Here is a 24,116-nt window from a genome sequence, read left to right as displayed (position 1 = left end):
TGTGTTTGTACTGGTGTGTGTGTTTGTACTGGTGTGTGTGTTTGTACTGGTGTTTGTACTTGTGGGTGTCCTGGTGTGTGTGTTTGTACTGGTGTGTGTGTGTGTGTGTGTGTGTGTACTGGTGTTTGTACTTGTGGGTGTCCTGTTTGTTGTGTGTGTGTGTGTGTGTGTGTGTGTGTGTGTGTGTGTGTGTGTGTGTGTGTGTGTGTGTACTGGTGTTTGTACGTGTGTGTGTGTGTGTGTGTGTGTGTACTGGTGTTTGTACTTGGGTGTGTGTGTGTACTGGTGTTTGTACTTGGGTGTGTGTGTGTACTGGTGTGTGTACTTGGGTGTTTGTGTGTACTGGTGTGTGGGTCTATTGGTGTTTGGGTGTACTGGTGTGGGTGTATTGGTGTACTGGTGTGTGTGTGTGTGTGTACTGGTGTTTGTACTGGTGTGTGTGTGTGTGTGTGTGTGTGTGTGTGTGTGTGTGTGTTGGGTGTGTGTGTGTGTGTGTGTGTACTGGTGTTTGTACGTGGGTGTCCTGGTGTTTGTACGTGGGTGTCCTGGTGTGTGGGTGTCCGTGTGTGTGTACTGGTGTTTGTACACGTGTGTGTGTGTACTGGTGTGGGTGTGTGTTTGTACTGGTGTTTGTATTTGGGTGTACTGGTGTGTGTGTGTGTGTGTCCGTCCTGGTGTGGGTGTGTACTGGTGTTTGTACTGGTGTGTGTGTGTGGGTGTCCTGGTGTTTGGGTGTACTGGTGTGTGTGTGTACTGGTGTTTGTACTGGTGTGTGTTTGTACTTGTGTGTGTGGGTGTATTGGTGTGGGTGTACTGGTGTTTGTACTTGGGTGTTTGGGTGTACTTGTGTGTGTGGGGGGGGGTCCTGGTGTTTGTACTTGGGTGTACTGGTGTGTGTACTGGTGTTTGTACTTGGGTGTACTGGTGTGTGTGTACTGGTGTTTGTACGTGTGTGTGTGTGGGTGTACTGGTGTGGGTGTCCTGGTATGTGTGTGTTTGTACTTGGGTGTGTGTACTGGTGTGTCGGTGTATTGGTGTGTGGGTGTCCTGGTATGTGTGTGTTTGTACTTGGATCTGTGTGTGTGTGTGTGTGTGTGTGTGTGTGTGTGTGTGGGTGTACTGGTGTGGGTGTCCTGAGTGTGTGTGTGTGTGTGTGTGTGTGTACTGGTGTGGGTGTACTGGTGTGGGTGTCCTGATGTGTGTGTGTGTTTGTACTGGTGTTTGTATTTGGGTGTACTGGTGTGTGTGTTTGTACTGGTGTGTGTGTGTGTGTATGTGTGTGGGTGTCCTGGTATGTGTGTATTTGTACTTGGGTGTGTGTACTGGTGTGTCGGTGTATTGGTGTGTGGGTGTCCTGGTATGTGTGTGTTTGTTTGTACTTGGATGTGTGTACTGGTGTGTGCGTGTGTGTGTGTGTGTACTGGGATGTGTGTGTATACTGGTCTGTGGTTGTGTGTGTGTGTGGGGGGGGGTCCTGGTGTTTGTACTTGGGTGTACTGGTGTGTGTGTGTGTACTGGTGTTTGTACGTGTGTGTGTGTGTGTGTGTGTGTTTGTACTGGTGTTTGTATTTGGGTGTACTGGTGTGTGTGTTTGTACTTGGGTGTGTACTTGTGTGTGTGTGTACTAGGGTGTGTGTGTACTGGGGTGTGTGTGTGTGTGTGTGTGTGTACTGGGGTGTGTGTGTGTGTACTGGGGTGTGTGTGTGTGTACTGGGGTGTGTGTGTGTGTGTACTGGGGTGTGTGTGTGTGTGTGTGTGTGTGTACTGGGGTGTGTGTGTGTGTGTGTACTGGGGGGTGTGTGTGTGTGTGTGTGTGTGTGTGTGTGTACTGGGAGTGTGTGTGTGTGTGTGTGTGTGTGTGTGTGTGTGTGTGTGTGTGTGTGTGTGTGTGTGTGTGTGTGTGTGTGTGTGTGTGTGTGTGTGTGTGTGTGTGTGTGTGTGTGTGTGTGTGTACTGGGATGTGTGTGTGTGTGTGTGTACTGGGATGTGTGTGTGTGTGTGTACTGGGATGTGTGTGTGTGTGTGTACTGGGATGTGTGTGTGTGTGTGTGTTTGGGTGTACTGGTGTTTGGGTGTACTGGTGTGTGTGTGTGTACTGGTGTTTGTACTTGTGTGTGTATTGGTGTACTGGTGTGTGTGTGGGTGTCCTGGTGTGGGTGTACTGGTGTTTGTACTTGGGTGTACTGGTGTGTGTACTGGTGTTTGTACTGGTGTGTGTTTGTACTTGTGTGTGGGTGTTTGGGTGTACTGGGGTGTGTGTGTGTGTGTACTGGTGTGTTTTTTGTGTGTGTGTGTCCTGGTGTGTCGGTGTTGGTGTTTGTATGTGTGTGTGTGTGTGTGTGTGTGTGTGTGTGTGTGTGTGTGTGTGTTTGTATTGGTGTGTGTGTGTGTGTGTGTGGGTGGGTGGGTGTCCTGGTGTGTGTGTGTGTGTGTGTACTGGTGTTTGTACTTGGGTGTACTGGTGTGTGTGTGTGTGTACTGGTGTGTGTACTGGTGTTTGTACGTGTGTGTGTGGTGTGTTTGTACTGGTGTGTGTTTGTACTGGTGTGTGTGTGTTTGTACTGGTGTTTGTACTTGGGTGTGTGTGTGTGTACTGGTGTTTGGGTGTACTGGTGTGTGTGTCTGTGTGTGTGTGTGTACTGGTGTGTTTTTACTTGTGTGTGTGTGTGTGTGTGTGTACTGGTGTTTGTACTGGTGTGTGTGTTTGTACTGGTGTGTGTGTACTGGTGTTTGTACTTGTGTGTGTGTGTGTGTGTGTGTGTGTGTGTGTGTGTGTGTGGGTGTTTGTACTTGTGTTTGGGTGTACTGGTGTGTGTGTGTACTGGTGTTTGTACTTGGGTGTGTGTGTGTGTGTATTGGTGTACTGGTGTGTGTGTGGGTGTCCTGGTGTGGGTGTACTGGTGTGTGTACTGGTGTTTGTACTGGTGTGTGTTTGTACTTGTGTGTGGGTGTTTGGGTGTACTGGTGTGGGTGTGTGTGTACTGGTGTGTTTTTACTTGTGTGTGTGTGTCCTGGTGTGTCGGTGTACTGGTGTTTGTACTTGGGTGTGTGTGTGTGTGTGTGTGTGTGTGTACTGGTTTGTGAGTGTGTGTACTGGGGTGTGTGATTTGTACTGGTGTGAGTGTGTACTGGTGCGTTTTTGCTGGTGTGTACTGGTTTGTACTTGTGCACTGGTTGGTGGGTGTGTGTTTGTACTGGTGGGTGTGTGTTTGTACTGGTGGGTGGGTGTGTGTGTGTGTGTGTACTGGTTTGCGTGGGGGGTGTACTGGTATGTGTGTGTGTGTGTGTGTGTGTGTGTGTGTGTGTGTGTGTGTGTGTGTGTGTGTGTGTGTACTGGGGTGTGTGTGATTTGTACTGGTGTGAGTGTGTACTGGTGCATTTTTGCTGGTTTGTACTTGTGCACTGGTGGGTGGGTGGGTGTGTGTGTGTACCTGTGTACTAGTGTGTGTGTACTTGTGTTCTGGTGTGTATGTACTGGTGTGGGTGTGGGTGTACTGGTGTGAGTGTGTTTGTACTTGTGCACTGGTGTGTTGGTGGGAGTGTGTACTGGTGGGGGTGTTTTTGTACTGGTGTGTGTGAGGGGGGGTGTACTGGTGTGTGGGTGTCTGTACTGGTGTGTGTGTACTGTGTGTGTGTGTGAGCGTACTGGTGTGTGGTTGTGTGTTTGTACTGGTGTGTGGGTGGGTGTGTCTTTGTACTGGTGTGTGTGTGTGTGTACTTGGGGGTGTACTGGTGTTTGTGTGTGTGCATACTGGGGTGTGTGTGTGTGTACTGGTGTTTGTACTTGGGTGTGTGTGTGTGGGTGTGTACTGGTGTGTGTGGGTGTGTACTGGTGTGTGTGGGTGTTAGTACTGGTGTGTGTGTGTGTACTGGTGTTTGTGTGTGTGTGTACTGGTGTGTGTGTGTGTGTACTGGTGTTTGTACGTGTGTGTGTGTACTGGTGTTTGTACGTGTGTGTGTGTGGGTGTCCTGGTGTGTGGGTGTCTTGGTGTGTGTGTGTGTTTGTGTGTGTGTGGGTACTGGTGTTTGTGTGTGTGTACTTGTGTGTGTGTGTGGGTACTGGTGTGTGTGTGTGGTACTGGTGTTTGTACTTGGGTGTGTGTGGGTGTGTACTGGGGTGTGTGTGTGTACTGGGGTGGGTGTGTGTGTGTGTGGGGGGGTACTGGTGTGTGTGTGTGTGTGTGTGTGGGTACTGGTGTGTGTGTGTGTGTGTGTGTGGTACTGGTGTTTGTACTTGGGTGGGTGTGTGTGTGTGTACTGGGGTGGGTGTGTACTGGGGTGGGTGGGTGTGTGTGTACTGGGGTGGGTGTGTGTGTTTGTACTTGGGTCTGTGTGTACGGGTGTACTGGTGTGTGTGTGTGTGTGTGTGTACTGGTGTGTGTGTACTGGTGTGTGTGTGTGGGGGTACTTGTGTGTGTGTGTGTGTACTGGTGTGTGTGTGTTTGTACTGGTGTTTGTACTTGGGTGTGTGTGTGTGTACTGGTGTGGGTGGGTGTGTACTGGGGTGGGTGTGTGTGTACTTGGGTGTGTTTGTGTACTGGTGTGTGTGTTTGTACTTGGGTGTGTGTGTACGGGTGTACTGGTGTTTGTGTACCTGTGTACTGGTGGGTGTTCGTACTGGTGTGTGTGTGTGTGTGTGTGTGTTTGTACTGGTGTTTGTACTGGTGTGTGTGTGTGTGTGTTAGTGTACTGGTTTGTACCTGTACGTGTGTGTGTGTGTGTGTTTGTACATTTGTACTGGTGTGTGTATGGGTACTGGTGTGTGTATGGGTACTGGTGTGTGTGTGTGGGGGTACTGGTGTGAGTGTGTGTACTGGTTTGTACTTGTGTACTGGTGTGTGGGTGTGTGTGTACTGGTGTGTGTGTGTGTGTGTACTGGTGTGTATACTGGTGTGTGTGTGTGTACTGTTTTTTTACTTGTGCACTGACGACAAGTTCTCAATGGGATTAAGGTCTGGGGAGTTTCCTGGCCATGGTCCCAAAATATCGATGTTTTGTTCCCCAAGCCACTTAGTTATCACTTTTGCCTTATGGCAAGGTGCTCCATCATGCTGGAAAAGGCATTGTTCGTCACCAAACTGTTCCTGGATAGTTGGGAGAAGTTGCTCTCATAGGATGTGTTGGTACCATTCTTTATTCATGGCTGTGTTCTTAGGCAAAATTGTGAGAGTGAGCCCACTCCCTTGGCTGAGAAGCAACCCCACACATGAATGGTCTCAGGATGCTTTACTGTTGGCATGACACAGGATGGTAGCGCTCACCTTGTCTTCTCCGGAAAGGCTTTTTCCAGATGCCCCAAACAATCGGAAAGGGGATTCATCAGAGAAAATGACTTTACCCCAGTCCTCAGCACTCCAATCCCTGTATCTTTTGCAGAATATCAGTCTGTCCCTGATGTTTTTCCTGGAGAGAAGTGGCTTCTTTGCGGCCCTTCTTGACACCAGGCCATCCTCCAAAAGTCTTCGCCTCACTGTGCATGCACTCACACCTGCCTGCTGCCATTCCTGAGCAAGCTCTGTACTGGTGGTGCCCTGATCCAGCAGCTGAATCAACTTTAGGAGACGCTCCTGGTGCTTGCTGGACTTTCTTGGGCGCCCTGAAGCCTTCCTCACAACAATTGAACAGCTCTCCTTGAAGTTCTTGTTGATCCGATAAATGGTTGATTTAGGTGCAATCTTACTGGCAGCAATATCCTTGCCTGTGAAGCCCTTTTTGTGCAAAGCAATGATGATGGCGCCTGTTTCCTTGCAGGTAACCATGGCTGACAGAGGAAGAACAATGATTCCAAGCACCACCCTCCTTTTGAAGCTTCCAGTCTGTTATTCGAACTCAATCAGCATGACAGTGATCTCCAGCCTTGTCCTCGTCTATACTCACACCTGTGTTAACGAGAGAATCACTGACATGATGTCAGCTGGTCCTTTCTGGAGTATATGCAAATTGTCGTCATACAAATTGAGGCAGCAGACTTTGTGAAAATTAATATTTGTGTCATTCTCAAAACTTTTGGCCATGACTGTACATAAGTGTACAGAGGCCCATTATCAGCAACCATCATTCCTATGTTCCAATTGCACGTTGTTAGCTAATCCAAGTTTATCATTTTAAAAGGCTAATTGATCATTAGAAAACCCTTTTGCAATTATGTTAGCATAGCTGAATTCAGATTCATTATATAAATAGGCCCATTTAATTTCGTCTGGCTTGCCGTTCCAAATAAAGTTGAATGAATATGTTTTTGCTCATATAATTTAAAAAACAAGTCGTTTGGTGTAGGCAGGGCCATAAGTAATTAGGTAAACTGGAATATGACTAAAAAGTTAAATCAGGGTGATTTTTCCACAAATAGACAAGTGTTGTCCATTCCATGGTAGCAAAATCTTATCTAATTTGGCTAACTTCCTATTAAAATGTATTGCAGTGAGATCATTTCTTTCTTTCAGGATATGAATACAGAGTATGTCCACTTCACCATCAGACCAATATATTGGTAAACTTTAAGGTAATGTAAAAGTTGTATTTATTAGAGATCCAATACGTAATATTGTACACACATAATTCGGTTTTAATCCAGAAAGGTTAGAAAAATTATCTAGATCCTCTGAGGCTGTGCAAAAACCCGAATTGCTGATTTAAAAGAGAACATGAATTGTCAGCATACAATGACACCTTTGTTTTTAAGCCCTGGATTTCTATCCAGGCCATTACTTTAAAGTGAAAAATCAACATTTTTCTTGGTCCTGTGCAGTTCGAAGTCAAACAAATCCACGTGTAAACACCAAAAGTTCTACATTTAAATGTATTTGAAAAGAAATATGTAAATCATTAAAGGGTGCCAATATATTTGACTGCAACTGTATATTGCTTTGTGTGCAGCCTCAAACCTTCCATTGTACAACGGATGATAAAACTCACTTGCTCCCTCTACTAACCTGTTGTCTCTGGCCCGGTAGTCTCTCTTCTGCTGCTGGGCCCTCTCCCTCTCATGCCAGATGAGCAGGGTGCCTGGTCTCCTTCTCTCCTCCAAGGTGGGACTGGAGGGGGACAGGGGCCTACCTCCACAGCCCCCTACCTCCACACTGATACTAGTCCTGGGGGGAGAGAAAGAAAGAGAGAGAGAAAAGAAAAAGGGAGAGTGATGAGTGATAAAAACATGTGTCTGTTACAGATTAGACTGATGGCAAACACCAAACATTCTATGATGATGTCATATTTTGAGTCAACATAGCCTCCCATTGACGGTTGGTTGGAGTGGCTTGATGTCAGATAATAGTGTCAATGTCCTGCTAACAAAAGCTTCTCACAGTCACAGGACTCCAACCCATGACTCTTCAATCCACAATTTAACCACTGCAGCCAACCACCAGAGGCAAACAGTTGGAACCTTCTGTGTGAATACAGCCAAAGACTACAATGTAAATCACTCATCCCCAGTCACCAAAATTAACAAACTGTTGAGAAAGTAAGTAAGCAGAATTGTTGTGGTCTCTCTTTATAAACCTAGCAGTAGTGAGTGAATTATTTACCCTGGTTGTGTGTGTGTGTGTGTGTGTGTGTGTGTGTGTGTGTTCCCCTTGTTAGGCCAGTCAGTCAGTGAGTGGTGTAAGTAATGGGAACCGTAGTCTATTGACATTTCACACACTCTATGAGAGGGTGACCTTGTAAAACAAGGCAGCGAGAGAAAAACAGATTGTGATAAAAAGAGTATCTGTCCTGGCGGTTGCTGTATATGAAACTGTGTACATAAAGCCAGCCAGTCAAACTGTTGAATCCACACTGAAACGGGCGCAGGAACAGAGAAGTTGAAACTCATTGACACACAAACACCACAATCACAAAACCTTGTGGGAACATGGCTGAGGGTGCAGATTCAATGTTCACGTGACAATATGAGTGTTGAGTCGTGTGTGTATGTGTGTGACTCACCTGCATATAGAAGAGTCTTGTGTTTGAGGAGATGGTGAGGACTTCCCGGTCTTCTCCTGAGAAAAACACCATGACACTGTTAGATACCCATCTACTAGTCATAAGACATTCATAACATGCTTATAAGAGTTAATAAAGCATTTATAAAGGCATCCTCCTAACATGCGGGGGAGTGGGATGATTTGTCCTGCACTCCTCTTCTTCCTCCTCGGTGACACTGCCATCTATGAAAATCACCGGCTCTGCCTCCCTATTCACTGTGAAAACAAAGACAAGAGGGGGAGAGGGTAGAGGGAGGATAAAGGATATTACAGACAGTAAAACAACATTAACCTCTTACATCTAGACGTTCCGCTAGCGGAACACCTGCTCCAATATCCAATGATAGGCGTGGCGCGAATTACAAATTCCTCAAAAATACAAAAACTTCAATTTTTCAAACATATGACTATTTCACAGCATTTTAAAGATAACTCTCCTTTATCTAACCACACTGTCCGATTTCAAAAAGGCTTTACAACGAAAGCAAAACATTAGATTATGTCAGCAGAGTACCAAGCCAGAAATAATCAGACACCCATTTTTCAAGCTAGCATATAATGTCACAAAAACCCAGAAGACAGCTAAATGCAGCACTAACCTTTGATGATCTTCATCAGATGACAACCCTAGGACATTATGTTATACAATACATGCATGTTTTGTTCAATCAAGTTCATATTTATATCAAAAAACCGCTTTTTACATTAGCATGTGACGTTCAGAACTAGCATACCCCCCGCAAACTTCCGGGGAATTTGCTAACAATTTACTAAATTACTCACGATAAACGTTCACAAAAAGCATAACAATTATTTTAAGAATTATAGATACAGAACTCCTCTATGCACTCGATATGTCCGATTTTAAAATAGCTTTTTGGTGAAAGCACATTTTGCAATATTCTAAGTACATAGCCCAGCCATCACGGGCTAGCTATTTAGACACCCAGCAAGTTTAGCCTTCACCAAAATCAGATTTACTATTATAAAAGTTTGATTACCTTTTGTTGTCTTCGTCAGAATGCACTCCCAGGACTGCTACTTCAATAACAAATGTTGGTTTGGTCCAAAATAATCCATCGTTATATCCGAATAGCGGCGTTTTGTTCGTGCTTCCCAGACACTATCCGAAATGGTAAATCAGGGTCGCGCGCATGGCGCAATTCGTGACAAAAAAAATCTAAATATTCCATTACCGTACTTCGAAGCATGTCAACCGCTGTTTAAAATCAATTTCTATGCAATTTATCTCGTAAAAAAGCGATAATATTCCGACCGGGAATCTCCTTTTCGGCAAACAGAGGAAAAATCACAAAGACGGGGGCGGCCAGGGCACGCCCCTAAGCCCACAGTCCCTTGATCGGCCACTTGAGAAAGGCGATAATGTGTTTCAGCCTGGGGCTGGGATGACGACATTCAGGTTTTTCCCGGGCTCTGAGCGCCCATGGAAGACGTAGGAAGTGTCACGTTAGAGCAGAGATCCTTTGTAAAAGATGGAGATGGCAAAGAAGTTCAAGAAATGGTCAGACAGGCCACTTCCTGTAAAGGAATCTCTCAGGTTTTGACCTGCCATTTGAGTTCTGTTATACTCACAGACACCATTCAAACAGTTTTAGAAACGTTGGAGTGTTTTCTATCCAAAGCCAATAATTATATGCATATTCTAGTTACTGGGCAGGAGTAGTAACCAGATTAAATCGGGTACGTTTTTTATCCAGCCGTGAAAATACTGCCCCCTAGCCATAACAGGTTATGTAGCTTGTTTTTGGTCGCAGGTTCAGGAATGGCTTAAAAAATGCAACATTTACTTGGAGCTAACTCTGCAAAATAATACTACTGGGTGATTTGATAAGACATAGTTAATCAATCAATAATATATTAATAATAATGGTAGCAAAGTTGTTTACATTGCATTTGGAAAGTTTTCAGACCCCTTGACTTTTTTCACATTTTGTTGCGTTACTGCCTTATTCTAAAATTGATGAAATTGTTTCTTTCTCATCAATCCACACACAATACCCCATAATGACAAAGCAAAAACAGGTTTATAGAAATGTTTACTAATTTATAAAAATGTTAAAACTGAAATATTACATTTACATTAGTATTCAGACCATTTAACTCAGTACTTTGTTGAAGCACCTTTAGCAGCGATTACTGCCTCGTCTTCTTGGGTATGACGCTACAAGCTTAGCACACCTGTATTTGGGGAGTTTCGCCCATCCTCTCAAGCTCTGTCAGGTTGGATGGGGAGTGTCACTGAATAGCTATTTTCAGGTCTCTCCAGAGATGTTAGATCGGGTTCAAGTCCAGGTTCCGGCTGGGCCACTCAAGGATAGGGCTGTTGCAGTGACCGTATGACCGCCACACCGGTGGTCACGGGTGAAGAACGCAGTCAAATTCCATGCGACTGTTCAGTCACGGTAATTAGGCTTCTCCAATCTCTGATGCTGCTGATGGTCATTAGTAGCGTACCAAACTTGCTAAATGCCTGGTACTCAGCACTCTATTGTCAAGTCAAATTTTATTTGTCACATGCGCCAAATACAACATTGAAATGCTTACTAACAAGCCCTTAACCAGCAATACAGTTTTAAGAAAAATAACATAATTAAAGAGCAGCAGTAAAATAACAGTAGCGAGGCTATATACAGGTGGTACCAGTACAAAGTCAATGTGTGGTGGCACCGGTTAATTGAGGTAATATGTACATCTAGGTAGAGTTAAAGTGACTATGCATAGATAATAAGCAGAGAGTAGCAGCAGCATAAAAGAGGGGGGCAATGCAAATTGCCTGGGTAGCCATTTAATTGGCTGTTCAGGAGTTTTATGGCTTGGGGGTAGAAGCTGTTAAGAAGCCTTTTGGCCTTTTGGTGCTCCGGTACCGCTTGCCGTGCGGTAGCAGAGACAGCAGTCTATGACTAGGGTAGCTGGAGGTTTTGACAAGTTTTAGAGCCTTCCACTGACACCGCCTGGTATAGACATCCTGGACGCTTGGCCCCAGTGACTAGGGCTCCCGAGTGGCGCAGCGGTCTATGGCACTGCATCTCAGTGCTTGAGGCGTCAGTACAAACACCTTGATTCAATTCCAGGCTGTATCACAACCGGCCATGATTGGGAGTCCCATAGGGGGATGCACAATTGGCCCAGCGTCGTCTGGGTTTGGCCGGTGAGGGCCGTCATTGTAAATAAGAATTTGTTATTAACTGACTTGCCTAGTTAAATAAAAAAAAACTTTACTGGACCGTACGCACTACCCTGTGTGTAGTGCCTTGCGGTCGGAGGCCAAGCAGTTGCCATACCAGGCAGTGATGCAACCAGTCATGCTGCTCTCGATGGTGCAGCTGTAGAACTTGTTGAGGATCTGAGGACCCATGCCAAATCTTTTCAGTCTCCTGAAGGGGAATAGGCTTTGTCGTTCCCTCTTCATGACTGTCTTGATGTGTTTGGACCATGATAGTTTGTTGGTGATGTGGACACCAAGGAACTTGACGCTCTCAACCTGCTTCACTACAGCCCCGTAGATGAGAATTGGGGCATGCTCGATCCTCCTTTTCCTGTAGTCCACAATCATCTCCTTTGTCTTGAACACATTAAGGGAGAGGTTGTTGTCCTGGCACCACTCAGCCAGGTTTCTGACCTCCTCCCTATAGACTCTCATCGTTGTCGGTGATCAGGCCTACCACTGTTGTGTCATCGGCAAACTTCATGATGGTGTTGGAGTCGTGCCTGGAGGGGACTGATGGGCCCCTGTGTTGAGGATCAGCGTGGGGGATGTGTTGTTACCTACCCTTACCATCTGTTGGCGGCCCGTCAGGATATCCAGGATCCAGTTGAGGGAGGTGTTTAGTTCCAGGTTCCTTAGCTTAGTGATGCGCTTTGAGGGCACTGATAAGATGGCGCTGGAGGAGATGGCCGCCGTTTTACGGTCTCCTAACCAATTGTGCTATTGTGGGGTTTTTTTTCGCGATATTTGTAAATTATTTTGTACATAACGTTTCTGCAACCGTATCTTACTGCAGAAAAGAGCTTCTGGATGTCAGGACAGCGATCACCCACCTCGGATTAAACAAAGATTTTTTTCAACAACAAGCAGGACTCACACGATATTCTCCAAACACCCCACAGGGCAGACATCCCAATTATTCGCAAAAGGAAGCGACGCAAAGGACGAAGAGCCGGATGCCTCGTCCGGACCCGCAGAAGGCAAGTTGGAAAGCTGCCGTTACCATCAATATTACTCGCCAAAGTGCAATAATTGGACTATAAACTAGACGAGGTACAATCACGAATATCCTACCAACGGGACATCAAAAACTGTAATATCCTGTGTTTCACGGAATCGTGGCTGAATGACGACATGGATATTCAGCTAGCGGGATATATGCTACACCGGCAGGATAGAACAGCACACTCCGGTCAGATGAGGGGAGGGGGAAGGGGTTGGGGGTGGCGGTCTGTGCATATTTGTAAACAGCTGGTGCACGAAATATAAGGGATTGTCTAGATTTTGCTTGCCTGAAGTAGAGTATATTGTGATAAATTGCAGGGCACACTACTTGCCTAGAGTTCTCAGCTATACTTTTCATGGCTGTTTATTTACCACCACAAACATATGGGCACTAAGACCACAGGTATTACAGACTGTCAGGGACAGGTTGAAATTGTCAGTGAAGACACTTGCTAGTTGGTCAGCACATGCTCGGAGAACACGTCCTGGTAATCCGTCTGACCCTGAATGTTGACCTGTTTAAAGGTCTTACTCACATTGGCTACAGAGAGCGTGATAACGCAGTCGTCCAGAACAGCTGATTCTCTAATGCATGTTTTTCAGTGTTGCTTGCCTCGAAGCGAGCACAGATGTAATTTAGCTTGTCTGGTAGGCTTGTGTCACTTGGCAGCTCGCGTCTGTGCTTCCCTTTGTAGTCTGTAATAGTTTGCGAGCCCTGCCACATCCGATGAGCGTTGGAGCCGGTGTAGTATGATTCAATCTTAATCCTGTATTGAAGCTTTGCCTGTTTGATGGTTCATTGGAGGGCATAGTGGGATTTCTTATAAACTTCTGGGTTAGAGTCCCACTCCTTGAAAGCAGCAGCTCTACCCTTTAGCTCAGTATGGATGTTGTCTGTAATCCATGGCTTCTGTTTGGGGTACGTACGTACAGTCACTGTGGGGGGGACGTCATCGATGCACTTATTGATGAAGCCAGTAACTGATGTGGTGTACTCCTCAATGCCATCGGAAGATTCCCGGAACATATTCCAGTCTGTGCTAGCAAAACAGTCCTGTAGCTTAGCATCCGCTTCATCTGACCACTTTTATTCTGACGGAGTCACTGGTGCTTTCCGTTTTAGTTTTTGCTTGTAAGCAGGAATCCGGAGGATAGAATTATGGTCAGATTTGTCAAATGAAGGGCGAGGGAGAGCTTTGTATGTGTCTGTGTGGAGTGTTGGTGGTCTTGAGGTTTTTCAATCTAGTTGCACATTTAACATGCTTGTAGAAATTAGGTAAAACGGATTTAAGTTTCCCTCCGTTCCACTTGGAGCTCCGCCTCTGGATGAGCGTTTTCTTGTTTGCTTATGGCCGTATACAGCTCATTGAGTGCGGTCTTAGTGCCAGCATCGGTTTCTGGTGGCACATGGACAGCTACGAAGAATATAGATGAAATCTCTCTTAGTAAATAGTGTGGTCTACAGCTTATCATGAGATGCTGTACCTCAGGTAACCAAACCCTTGAGAACCTTGTTTATAAGATTTTATCATTTTATTAACCCAAGATGGCAAAGCTTGGTCATATTTTCTTTGAGGATTAGATTTTGTGCACCAGATGTTGTTTACAAATCTACATAGACCGCTACCCCTTGTCTTACCGGAGGTGGCTATTCTATCCTGCCTATACACCGTAAAACCCGCTAGCTGTATGTTATTCATGTCGTCGTTCAGCCACGACTCTGTGAAATATAAGATATTCGTTTTTAATGTCCCGTTGGTAGGATATACGTGATTGTAGTTTATCTATTTTATTATCCAATGATTGTACATTGGCTAATCAGATTGATGGTAAAGGCAGATTACCCACTCACCGTCGGATCCTTACAAGGCACCCCGACCTACATCCCCGATATCTCCGTCTCTTTCTCCTGTGAATGACGTGCATGAGGGCCTTGCCGGGTGTCTGAAGTAAATCCTCGTCCGACTCGTTAAAGAAAAAATCTTCTTCCAGTACGAGGTTAGTATTCCCTGTCCTGATATCTAGAAGCTCTTGTCATGACTCTCTCCTTGGTGGGGATCAAAGGTGCCAGATCAGCTAGGCAGTTGGCGGACAGATAACCAGCCCCCTCTCTCCCGCAGGAGGTGGGAGTTGTGCCAGTTTTATGACTTAGCAGCCAGTCGTAAACTTTCTCTCTCTTGCCCTGCAGTATTGAGAAGTTAAAAATCCCTATGTTACATAGAGAGACTTTGTCGCCAAAACTTCAACATCAAACGCGGACACTTGGACAATATATTTCAACATCCGAATGTTGAGAATGATGACAGATATGGGAAATTAATGTCTATTTTTGTGATGTCATTCAAATGATAAAAAATACATTAGAACAGAAACATTGTAACTTTAAGAGCTTTTGCACTGTATATATCAGATTTACATCTAAATGTTGTACAACTCATGATTAAATATGAAATTATTTTTGAAAAGATAGCAATGTGATTTTCGCCCTCTAAATGAGAATTGTTTTTCTTGCAAACTTGTGCCCAGTCAGTAGCCACGCCCAAGTGAACTCCGAGTTCATGTCAACATGATGGGAACCGCCTTTCAGGCCAGAGTGCTTAAAAAGGACTCGCTGAGAATTTAAATACAGACCAAAGGACGTGGTCCACACGTTGGAATGGTTAAAACTACAAGACCAGAAAATGGTAAGACCCTCTGAAACTCTCGACGAATGAAGACTTTAAATACTAGACCAAACATTCAGTCTGCAGCTGGGTATGTAAAGTAGTCTAGGACAATTAACCAAAGACGGGAGTGAAGAACAGATCCCTATCACCACCAGGTGGTACCCCTGAAGTCCCCATTCTAAGAACACTCCAAGACAAAGTAGCCTACAACTAAGAAGGACATTGTGTTCTCTGGTGAGCAACCACAGACTGACATCGAACTACTCCCCATAGACGGATCGAGTGGTCTCAACAGAGAGAAGAGACGGTGGCAGAAACATTTATATACAAAATAATTTACAAATAACATGAAAAAACACACACAATAGAACAGTTGGTTAGGGGACCGTAAAACGGAAGCCATCTCCTCCGGCGCCATTCTGCAACAATCCCCTGACCTCAACCAAATTGAGATGGTTTGAGATGAGTCGGACCGCAGAGTGAAGGAAAAGCAGCCAACAAGTGCTCAGCATAAGTGGGAACTTCTTCTAGACTGTTGGAAAAGCATTCTAGGTGAAGCTGGCTGCGAGAATGCCAAGAGTGTGCAAAGCTGTCATCAAGGCAAAGGCTGGCTATTTGAAGAATCTGAAATATGGTTACTACATGATTCCATGTGTTATTTCATAGTTTTGATGTCTTCACTATTATTCTACAATGTAGAAAATAGTAGAAATAAATTAAAAACCCTGGAATAAGTGTGTCCAAACTTTTGACCGGTAGTGTATTATCATTTGCCCAGCATAAGGCAAGAAACAATGCCTTTTTTTGCTACTTTTTCTAATCATAGTCGCACACCCATGTAGCCTAGCCTATAGGCCTATATGTTTTGATAAGGTTTGTATCACAACTAAAGTGGCAAAATAATAACTTTTTAAAACTAAGCACATTAATCCGCTTTACAAGGGGTGTAGAGCCTAACTGGCATACATAAGCAGTGTGAGTTTCAAGTTTGGGGAAGATCATTTTCACCATAAATATGCACCTTTGTAGTAAAAGCATTACATGCCTTATTGCATTTGTGGTCACTTTTGATAATGTTTTTTTTCTGTTAATGTAACATTTGCGTTTATAGTCTACTCCCTGAGTGTGCATTGCTGTGCTTATAATGTGAAGAAATAACCTAATAGTTTATCAACATTTTAAGCTAAACGTTCTGATCTGTTGCGTCAGCCACATTGCGTATTTAATTTTTTTGGATGCTAGTGGTTGTATTAATTTGGGATCTGTCACATCCCACAACTGTCCCCATACTTTTCGTAATATTTATTTCTTGCACAGAATAGGTCAACTTTTGTACTATGGGGGATAGTCAATTGACATGGGCTAGTGCTTTTGCTGTTCGTTAGGTCTACTTATCTTGTTGGCTGACAAAGTAAATGTGGACAGTTCTTCCAATCTTCAATATGCACCTCGGAATTGGATAAGGACGTGCGCAGTTGTGTCCCCGATGTGTCTGTCTTTACTTGTAGCCTGTGAGAAAGACCCGATTTATGTGAGTGAGAGGTGCTTCAGAGCATGCAGCTATCAGGGAGAAGTGCACAATGCAGCCGCATAAGGCATGGATTTCTTTAGGGTGCATTACGGCCACACAAAGGGTATGCCGCCATGAAATTCGAGGCATTATCAAGTGCTTGTCAAACTGTGAATGAGAGACTGATGAAGTGTGTACAGCCTGCGCAAAAAAAACCAGCTCTTGCCTTTCAAGTGACTTTTTTTCTAATCATCATTAGAGTCGCTTCATCTAGCCTTACAATCTATTAAAAATCTAAACATATAGCCCAACAATTGTAGAACAACTAAAGTTACATTAATAACTCTATATTAAAGATATAGGCGTACCTATTTCTTTGTTAACCACTCAACACAGAATAGCCGCATGTGCACACTCTCAAATCGTTTGGAGAAAATATCCATTCTATTTTATTCAGCTTTGTTCAATTGTACAGTGCCTTGCAAAAGTATTCATCTCCCTTGGCATTTTTACTATTTTGTTGCATTAGAACCTGTAATTTAAATGGATTTTTATTTGGTTTTCATATAGTGGACATACACAAAATAGTCCAAATTGGTGAAATGAAAATAATTACTTGTTTCACATAATTAGTTAAATAAAGTAATATGATCTGTCACATGATCGCAGTACATATACACCTGTTCTAAAAGACCCCAGTGTCTGCAACACCACACAGCAAACTTTGAACATCCCACGGAGCACCATTAAATCCATTATTAAAACATGGAAAGAACATGGCACCACAACAAACTTGCCAAGAGAGGACCGCCCACCAAAACTCATGGACCAGGCAAATAGGGCATTAATCAGAGAGGCAACAAAGACACCAAAGATAACCCTGAAGGAGCTGCAAAGCTCCACAGCGGAGATTGGAGTATCTGTCCATTTTAAGCCGTACACTCCACCGAGCTGGGCTTTATGGAAGTGTGGCCAGAAAAAAGCCATTGCTTAAAGAAAAAAATAAGCAAACACGGGCACTAAATACAGGGAAATTCTTGAGGGAAACCTATTTCAGTCTTCCAGAGATTTGAGACTGGGATGGAGGTTCACCTTCCAGCAGGACAATGACCCTAATCATACTGCTAAAGCAACACTCAAGTGGTTTAAGGGGAAACTTAGCATGTCTTGGAATGGCCTAATCAAAGCCCAGAACTCCATCCAATTTAGAATCTGTGGTATGACTTAAGGATTGCTGTACACCAGTGGAACCCATCCAACTTGAAGGAGCTGGAGCAGTTTTGCCTTGAAGAATGGGCAAAAATCCCAGTGGCTAGATTTGCCAAGCTATTAGAGACATACCCCAAGATACTTGCAGCTGTAATTGCTGCAAAAGGTGGCTCTACAGAGTATTGACTTTGGGGGGGTGAATAGTTATGCACGCTCAAGTTTTCTTCTTTTTTTGTCTTATTTCTTGTTTGTTTCACAATAAAAAATATTTTGCATCTTCAAAGTGGTAGGCATGTTGTGGAAATCAAATGATACAACAAAATAGGAAAAATGTCAAAGGGGGTGAATACTTTTGCAAGCCACTGTATTCTTCATGATGTAAAATAATGCCATGGAATTCTAAGCAAATCTTGTCTGCTAAATGAACTAGTGTAGCCCACAGCCATTTGGCATAGTCAGATCAGTATGCTGTTCTGTTCTTCTGAAATAGACTAGATTTTCTTCATATCATGCTTCTTTAGACCTGTCTAAAAGAAATAATGGATTTATTGTGAAGGTGTAGGCTATATTACATGGATTTATTAGACTTTTTAAAATGTAGATGTTCCAAAGGTCTGCATCAGTGGCTTGTAGGCAATGTGTGGAAGCCAGGAGATGCTAAATATATTTATGTTATTAACAGTCAATTACCGTGAGACCGACAGTTATTTGCTTTACAATCACCTGCTGACAAAATGTTGTGACCCCCACAGCCCTACTCAAGAACATTCAGAGATTTGTCCCGAAGCCACTCCTGTGTTCTCTTGGCTGTGTGCTTAGGGTTGTTGTCCTGTTGGAAGGTGAACCGTCGCCCCAGTCTGAGGTCCTGAGCACTCTGGAGCAGGTTTTCATCAAGAATCTCTCTGTACTTTGCTCCATTCATCTTTCCCTCAATCCTCCCTGTCCCTGCCACTAAAAACATCCCCACAGCATGATGCTGCAACCACCATGCTTCACCGTAGGGATGGTACCAGGTTTCCTCCAGACGGTTCCAAACTTCTTCCATTTAAGAATTATGGAGGCCGCTGTGTTCTTGGGGACCTTCAATGCTGCAGAATTTTTTTTGGTACCCTTCCCCAGATCTTTGCCTTGACACAATCCTGTCTCGGAGCTCTACAGACAATTCCTTCGACCTCATGGCTTGGTTTTTGCTCTGACATGCACTGTCAACTGTGGGACCTTATATAGACAGGTTTGTGCTGTTCCAAATCATGTCCAATCAATTGAATTTACCACAGATGGACTCCAATCACGTTGTAGAAACATCTCAAGGATGATTCATGGAAACAGGATGCACCTGAGCTCAATTTCGAGTCTCATAGCAAAGGGTCTTATGTAATAAGGTATTTCTATTTTTTTACTTTTAATACATTTTCAAACTTCTCTAAAAACCTGTTTTCGCATTGGTATTGTGTGTAGATTGAGGTTTGAGATTTTTTTTATTTAATCAATTTTATAATAAGGCTGTAACATAATGTGAAAGAAATCAAGGGGTCTGAATACTTTCCGAATGCACCGTCTTTAATTTACAATCTGTAGAATAGAAAGCTTCAGAACTTTTGTGAAACATCACTATACTGTGAGAAAATATATGGCAGCTGGAAATCAAAACTGGATGGTCTTCAGAGATAGATGGGAGGGGTTGAGGGTAGCTGAAAGCTGGGACTAAAACCAATCAAAAGATAACTAATGTAAAATGTACTGTGCCTGTAATGTATGTTGTGTGTGTGTATATATAAGCTGGAAGTGGAAGCCTAAGCACTGTTGTCCATTAGTTCACACCAAGTAGGTTTATTGGAAAATAATATAAAGGAAAATATATTTAAGTAGTTCATTCCAATTACGGGAGTGGTGGTAGATTTAGGGGAAAATAATAAAAAAGGAAAATATGTTTAAAAAAAAATATATATATATATATATATATGGGGGTTTGTAAATTATGCAGAAAATTACATTGATGGAAGCCACAATCTATCTACAATATTAAAGCTGATATACTCCCAATTATTTCAAATTAATTTGGTTGGAGGCAATGTTTCTCGTTTACTGTGTAATTTATCTCACCTGGGTAAAAATAATCATTCAACCAATTTTGAAAAGAAAATGAACATTCTGCTACATTGCATTCCATTGTAAAGTACTAGGGTTGTGATAGAACTAGTTGCTAGTCAACTTATGTGGTGGTGGTGGACTTACGGTTATCTGTGTGTGAATATTTCACTTCTTCAAACGTTGAACAAAATGGTAGTCGTAACACAGGTTATAGACATCACAGTGGTCTTTCTATGGAAACAACCACCTTTCCATTTTATTTCTGATTTTGATAAACATCTTCCAGTTTACTGAAGAGGACGACAGCCCAAACAGGAAGTCATGTGCCAACGCTGTCACAAACAGGAAGTAGCTAAAGGTAAGATACCTTACATGAAACGAGCTAGTCCAGGGACTGAGAAATTGTACTGCCTGAATTGATCCATGTGTGAAATGTGTTTTCGAAAGCCCTGCTATGTTTATTAGTAGCAGATGAGTGCACAGTGCTGGACTGTTGTGGTTTGAGTATTTGCTTTCTGATTGTGTTATCTGTCTCCCTCTAGTGGTGGCTCACCAGAGAATCGCCACTCCCAGAATGGCCTCTGACAACGATGTGCAGTCAGTCTCTCAGCCACCTTTTTAAAACTTTCATCAGCATATACCAGTATTCCCCAATTACATTCAGCTATGGGTTGATTTTTTTTCTTGAGAGCAGAACATGGCGGGGCCAGAACATAGTTATAAATAACTTGTACACTGCAAATTGACTTCAAGAAGCCCAAACGGTATTTGACAATAACAGAATCACTTCAAATTCAGTTCTAACCCTGGGGTTTCTATCACATATGCCTCTCTATTTATGCGTGGGAATACTTGGGAACATATTTCCTAAATTAAAATTACTTTGAGCTGATTTCCTGTTAATTTTACACCCTTTTAACTAAACATCTTTTATTTTTTTTTGCCCAGATCTTGCGTGGCCAAATAAAATCACCTGTGGGCCATTGGGCTGCCTATTAGGGAACCCTGGCATATACCGTAATTTCCGGACTATTGAGCGCACCTGAATATAAGCCGCACCCACTGAATTTAAAAAATATATATATTTTGAACATAAATAAGCCGCACAGTGCCTACCAGTACATTGAAACAAATGAACTTTACACAGACTTTAACGAAACATGGCTTGTAACAAAAATAAATAGGCTTTAACGAAACACGGCTTGTAACAAAAAATAAAAAATTTGCAGTAAACAGTAGCCTACCAAGAAAGTCATTGGTCACTATCTTCCTCCTCCTGTGCACTGAAACCACTGAAGTCATCTCCTTCGGTGTCGGAGTTGAATAGCCTCAGAATTGCTTCATCCGATATTGGATCGTTTTCATTGTCGCTCTCGTCACTGTTTGACCTTAACACATTCGGCAATTTCATTGGTCTAATGAAAGCTTCATGCCGGCAAAAAACCGAGCACGTCACAGAATGTGTTTTTTTGGACCAAAAAATTTTTAAAGCGGGAAAAATCCATATATTAGCCGCGTCATTGTTTAAGCCGCGACGTTCAAAGCGTCGGGAAAAAGTTGCGGCTTATAGTCCGGAATTTACGGTACTCAATTTCTCTTCGACTATTCTTTTACTTTCTTTTTGTCTTGATGGTTATTCTATTATTTTACTTTATTTTTGTGTTGATGGTTATTGTGCTACTATTTAATATTTCAGCAGTATAATCCATAGCCTGTTCCCAGATCTGTTTGTGCTCTTGCCAACTCCGTTTCTGTCATTGTCAAGCCAAACTTTTTTAATGAGTGACAAGGAGTTGGCATGATAGCACAAACAGGCTGGCACTCAGGCTACATATCCCACACCTGATGTAAATAATGTAATTGGTCTTTGCCTCTCCAACAGAGTGCAGATCAGATGTGCACATCCATATCAGGTGTCATCGTCTCATACGCCACTCGTTCAGCGCTCTGTTAGCCGATCAGGTACACACACACTGACACAAACACCAATACAGACCTCCAATCTCCTAGTACTGACAACTCCGATGTTAGTTAACACAAAGTTTGTGTGTTTATCAGAGGGTCCGTCGTCTCCCAAGACATCGTCCCCTCCAGGCCTGACACAGAAACCCTACAGTTTCCTGTTCCGCACCTCGTCGCGCTTCAGCGTCAAGAGTCAGGTCTCTATCTCAGGCTCTACACAGAGTCTGGTGGAGGCAGGCGTACTGAGTTGCTCTCCTCGTTGCGAAGAGAGGAGAGACCAGTTGTCATAAAGCTACACAAGGTATTGCATAGTGTACCTCATGTTGTATCATATCCTTCCCTACAGTTTTTTTCTCTTTAATGCTTCTCCTATTCACATGTACTCTTTCCCTTTCTCTCTCTCCATCTCTCGATCTCTTTCGCCCTCACTCCATCTGTCACTCTCGTTCTCTCTATCAGACTCTAGAGTCGATGTTGAAGACCACCCTACCAGAGGATCTAGGGGAGGTGTTGTCCAATGGCACGGTCCTCTGCCAGCTGGCCAATCACGTGCGGCCCCGCGCAGTGTCAATCATCCACATCCCCTCCCCAGCAGTGGTGGGCCAATCAAAGATTTATTGTAAAATTCTGTTCACTTTAGGATATATTTGTCAGTGAGTAGACAGGGACTTCAGGTGATTTGAGTACCAGTAAAATAAAAGTAAAGAATATGGTATTTGTTTTAATGTTGTCTGTTATGTAAGTATTTGTGTATTTGACTCTGATGTTCAGTCTCTCTGCCTCTTTAGCCAAAGTTGAGCACTGCCAAGTGTCGTCTCAATGTGGAGAACTTCATCGCTGCCTGTCGCAAGCTGGGGGTCCCTGAGTAAGAACACCTTTCTCCCTATTTTTCACACATTCTTCCTCCTCTTGTCGACTTACTTTGGTTCATCAGATCTAAAAATATGATCACGTCCCCCTGATCACTTATGTTCAGTATTTTTTTTGCAGCTTTGCAATGATCCAGTAATACTTAACTATTTTTCTTAGCTAAGCCTTATGTGCTTAAAGCAAATTTTGTATGCCTTTGCATCTCTGTTTTCTATGTCATCTCACATTCATCCCTTTCTCGCCATTTCTCTTCTTTTTCTTTCCCCTTTTCTCCATCTCCTTTCTAACCCAATCTTCCTTCTCTCTCCATCTCCATCTTTTTACTCTTCCCCTCTGCCTTTCTTCATCCTTTCTCTCTCTCAGACGGAGGTGTCTGTGTGCTCTGACGTGTTTCTCTGTAAGCTGCCTGCTGTGCTGCGCTGTGTGGCGGCCCTCATGAAATATGAGGGGGAGGCAAAGGGTGAGACTCGTACCGCCCAGACAGTCGACCCCCACACCCCTGACCTCTCACTGGTCTCGGAGGGCTTCCCGGTCTTCTACTGCCTGGCCATGGCTCTGATCTACACACTCTACTACCAACTGGTTGCATAGATACTGAGGGATTGTGTGTGTGAGAGAAACGGTGCGAGAGTGCGTAAACTCACTTGGACTGACACTGACGTGAATTTGACCACCTAATGCGAACATTCATATAACCAGGATTGAAATGATCCACCATGAATTGTCAAAAAACGCACATGCAAAACAGACTCGTACACACAAACATTCAACTGCCCTGGCGTGAGGTATGCAGGGCGAGAGTGAGGCCCACAACACAGGAAGGACTGTCAGCTGCTCCCTCCAACCCCATAGCTGCTCCTAAAAAGTACATGACACATGATGACGCACACAGCACACATCACAGCAGAGCACACTGTGTATACTTACAACAGCTGATGTGGTTGGGCTCAACAGGAAACCATATGATATTAAAAGCAGCAACCTTTGAGTAGATGTGCCCTTTAAAGTTAAAGGTACTCCTCTGGACCATCGGCACGAAAAAGGCACCTATTTATATAAGCTAAAATACCCTACTTTAAAGGTGCCTTCTGACATGACAGCCTATGTGAATGAATAGCAGAGAAATACATTTGTGAAAACACTACAGACATACAGTAAAACTAAACACTATAATGGACATTTTTAAAGGGCTTCCCTACAGGACTGCCTATGCATAGTGCCCTAGTCTTTACCCCTCTGATGCACAGAATGTCCTGTCTCCAGTTAGGGAAAGCTACTTAGAGAACTGTAAACACCTGTTGTAACCCTTGAGGGGATAGTGTATTTTTCTACCTTTTCTATTACTCGATGTCTTTCAAATAAGAGGACATTTTGTAAATAAGCCTCTAAAATTTGCTGAAAGATTTGACATTTTTTCATGGAGGCCAGTTTGTGCAAATGAGACATCACTAATGCTTCCTATGACTGGCTGACTATAAGACCACTCACTGACCAATGCTTTCCACCGTTTTTTGTCTGCTATGTCTGATTGTGACCACGAGGGGTGGTGTTGCTACAGGACACCGATGCTTTAATGTGTTAACCGACGGTACAGAATAATTTCAAATCTT

The 24,116-nt window shown here is 43.7% G+C and overlaps 1 protein-coding gene across 10 annotated transcripts in view; it reads left to right on the top strand.

The window, feature by feature from the left end:
- Window positions 1–24,116, top strand: part of LOC106577444 (leucine-rich repeat and calponin homology domain-containing protein 4) — a 76,886-nt gene that overhangs the window by 51,691 nt on the left and 1,079 nt on the right. The window contains exons 6-13 of one of the 10 annotated variants that reach the window (XR_006760447.1): window positions 7,307–7,462; window positions 19,961–20,032; window positions 20,217–20,271; window positions 21,557–21,636; window positions 21,733–21,937; window positions 22,096–22,233; window positions 22,425–22,501; window positions 22,870–24,116. The exon at window positions 22,870–24,116 is cut by the window's right edge and continues 1,079 nt beyond it. Coding sequence is in view for 1 of the 10 variants with exons in the window: in XM_014155424.2 (XP_014010899.1) it covers window positions 5,752–5,755 (4 nt within the window). In the remaining 9 variants the exon portion in view is untranslated. Of the gene's footprint in view, window positions 1–5,751; window positions 5,833–7,306; window positions 7,463–19,960; window positions 20,439–21,556; window positions 21,637–21,732; window positions 21,938–22,095; window positions 22,234–22,424; window positions 22,502–22,869 lie in introns of those variants that run through there. The other 9 variants (XR_006760448.1, XR_006760452.1, XR_006760453.1 and 6 more) reach the window with 9 other exon arrangements.

Source organism: Salmo salar, chromosome ssa18 (assembly GCF_905237065.1).
Source record: "Salmo salar chromosome ssa18, Ssal_v3.1, whole genome shotgun sequence".
NCBI classification, from domain to species: Eukaryota; Metazoa; Chordata; class Actinopteri; order Salmoniformes; family Salmonidae; genus Salmo; species Salmo salar.
This window is presented reverse-complemented; position numbering and strand designations above follow the sequence as displayed.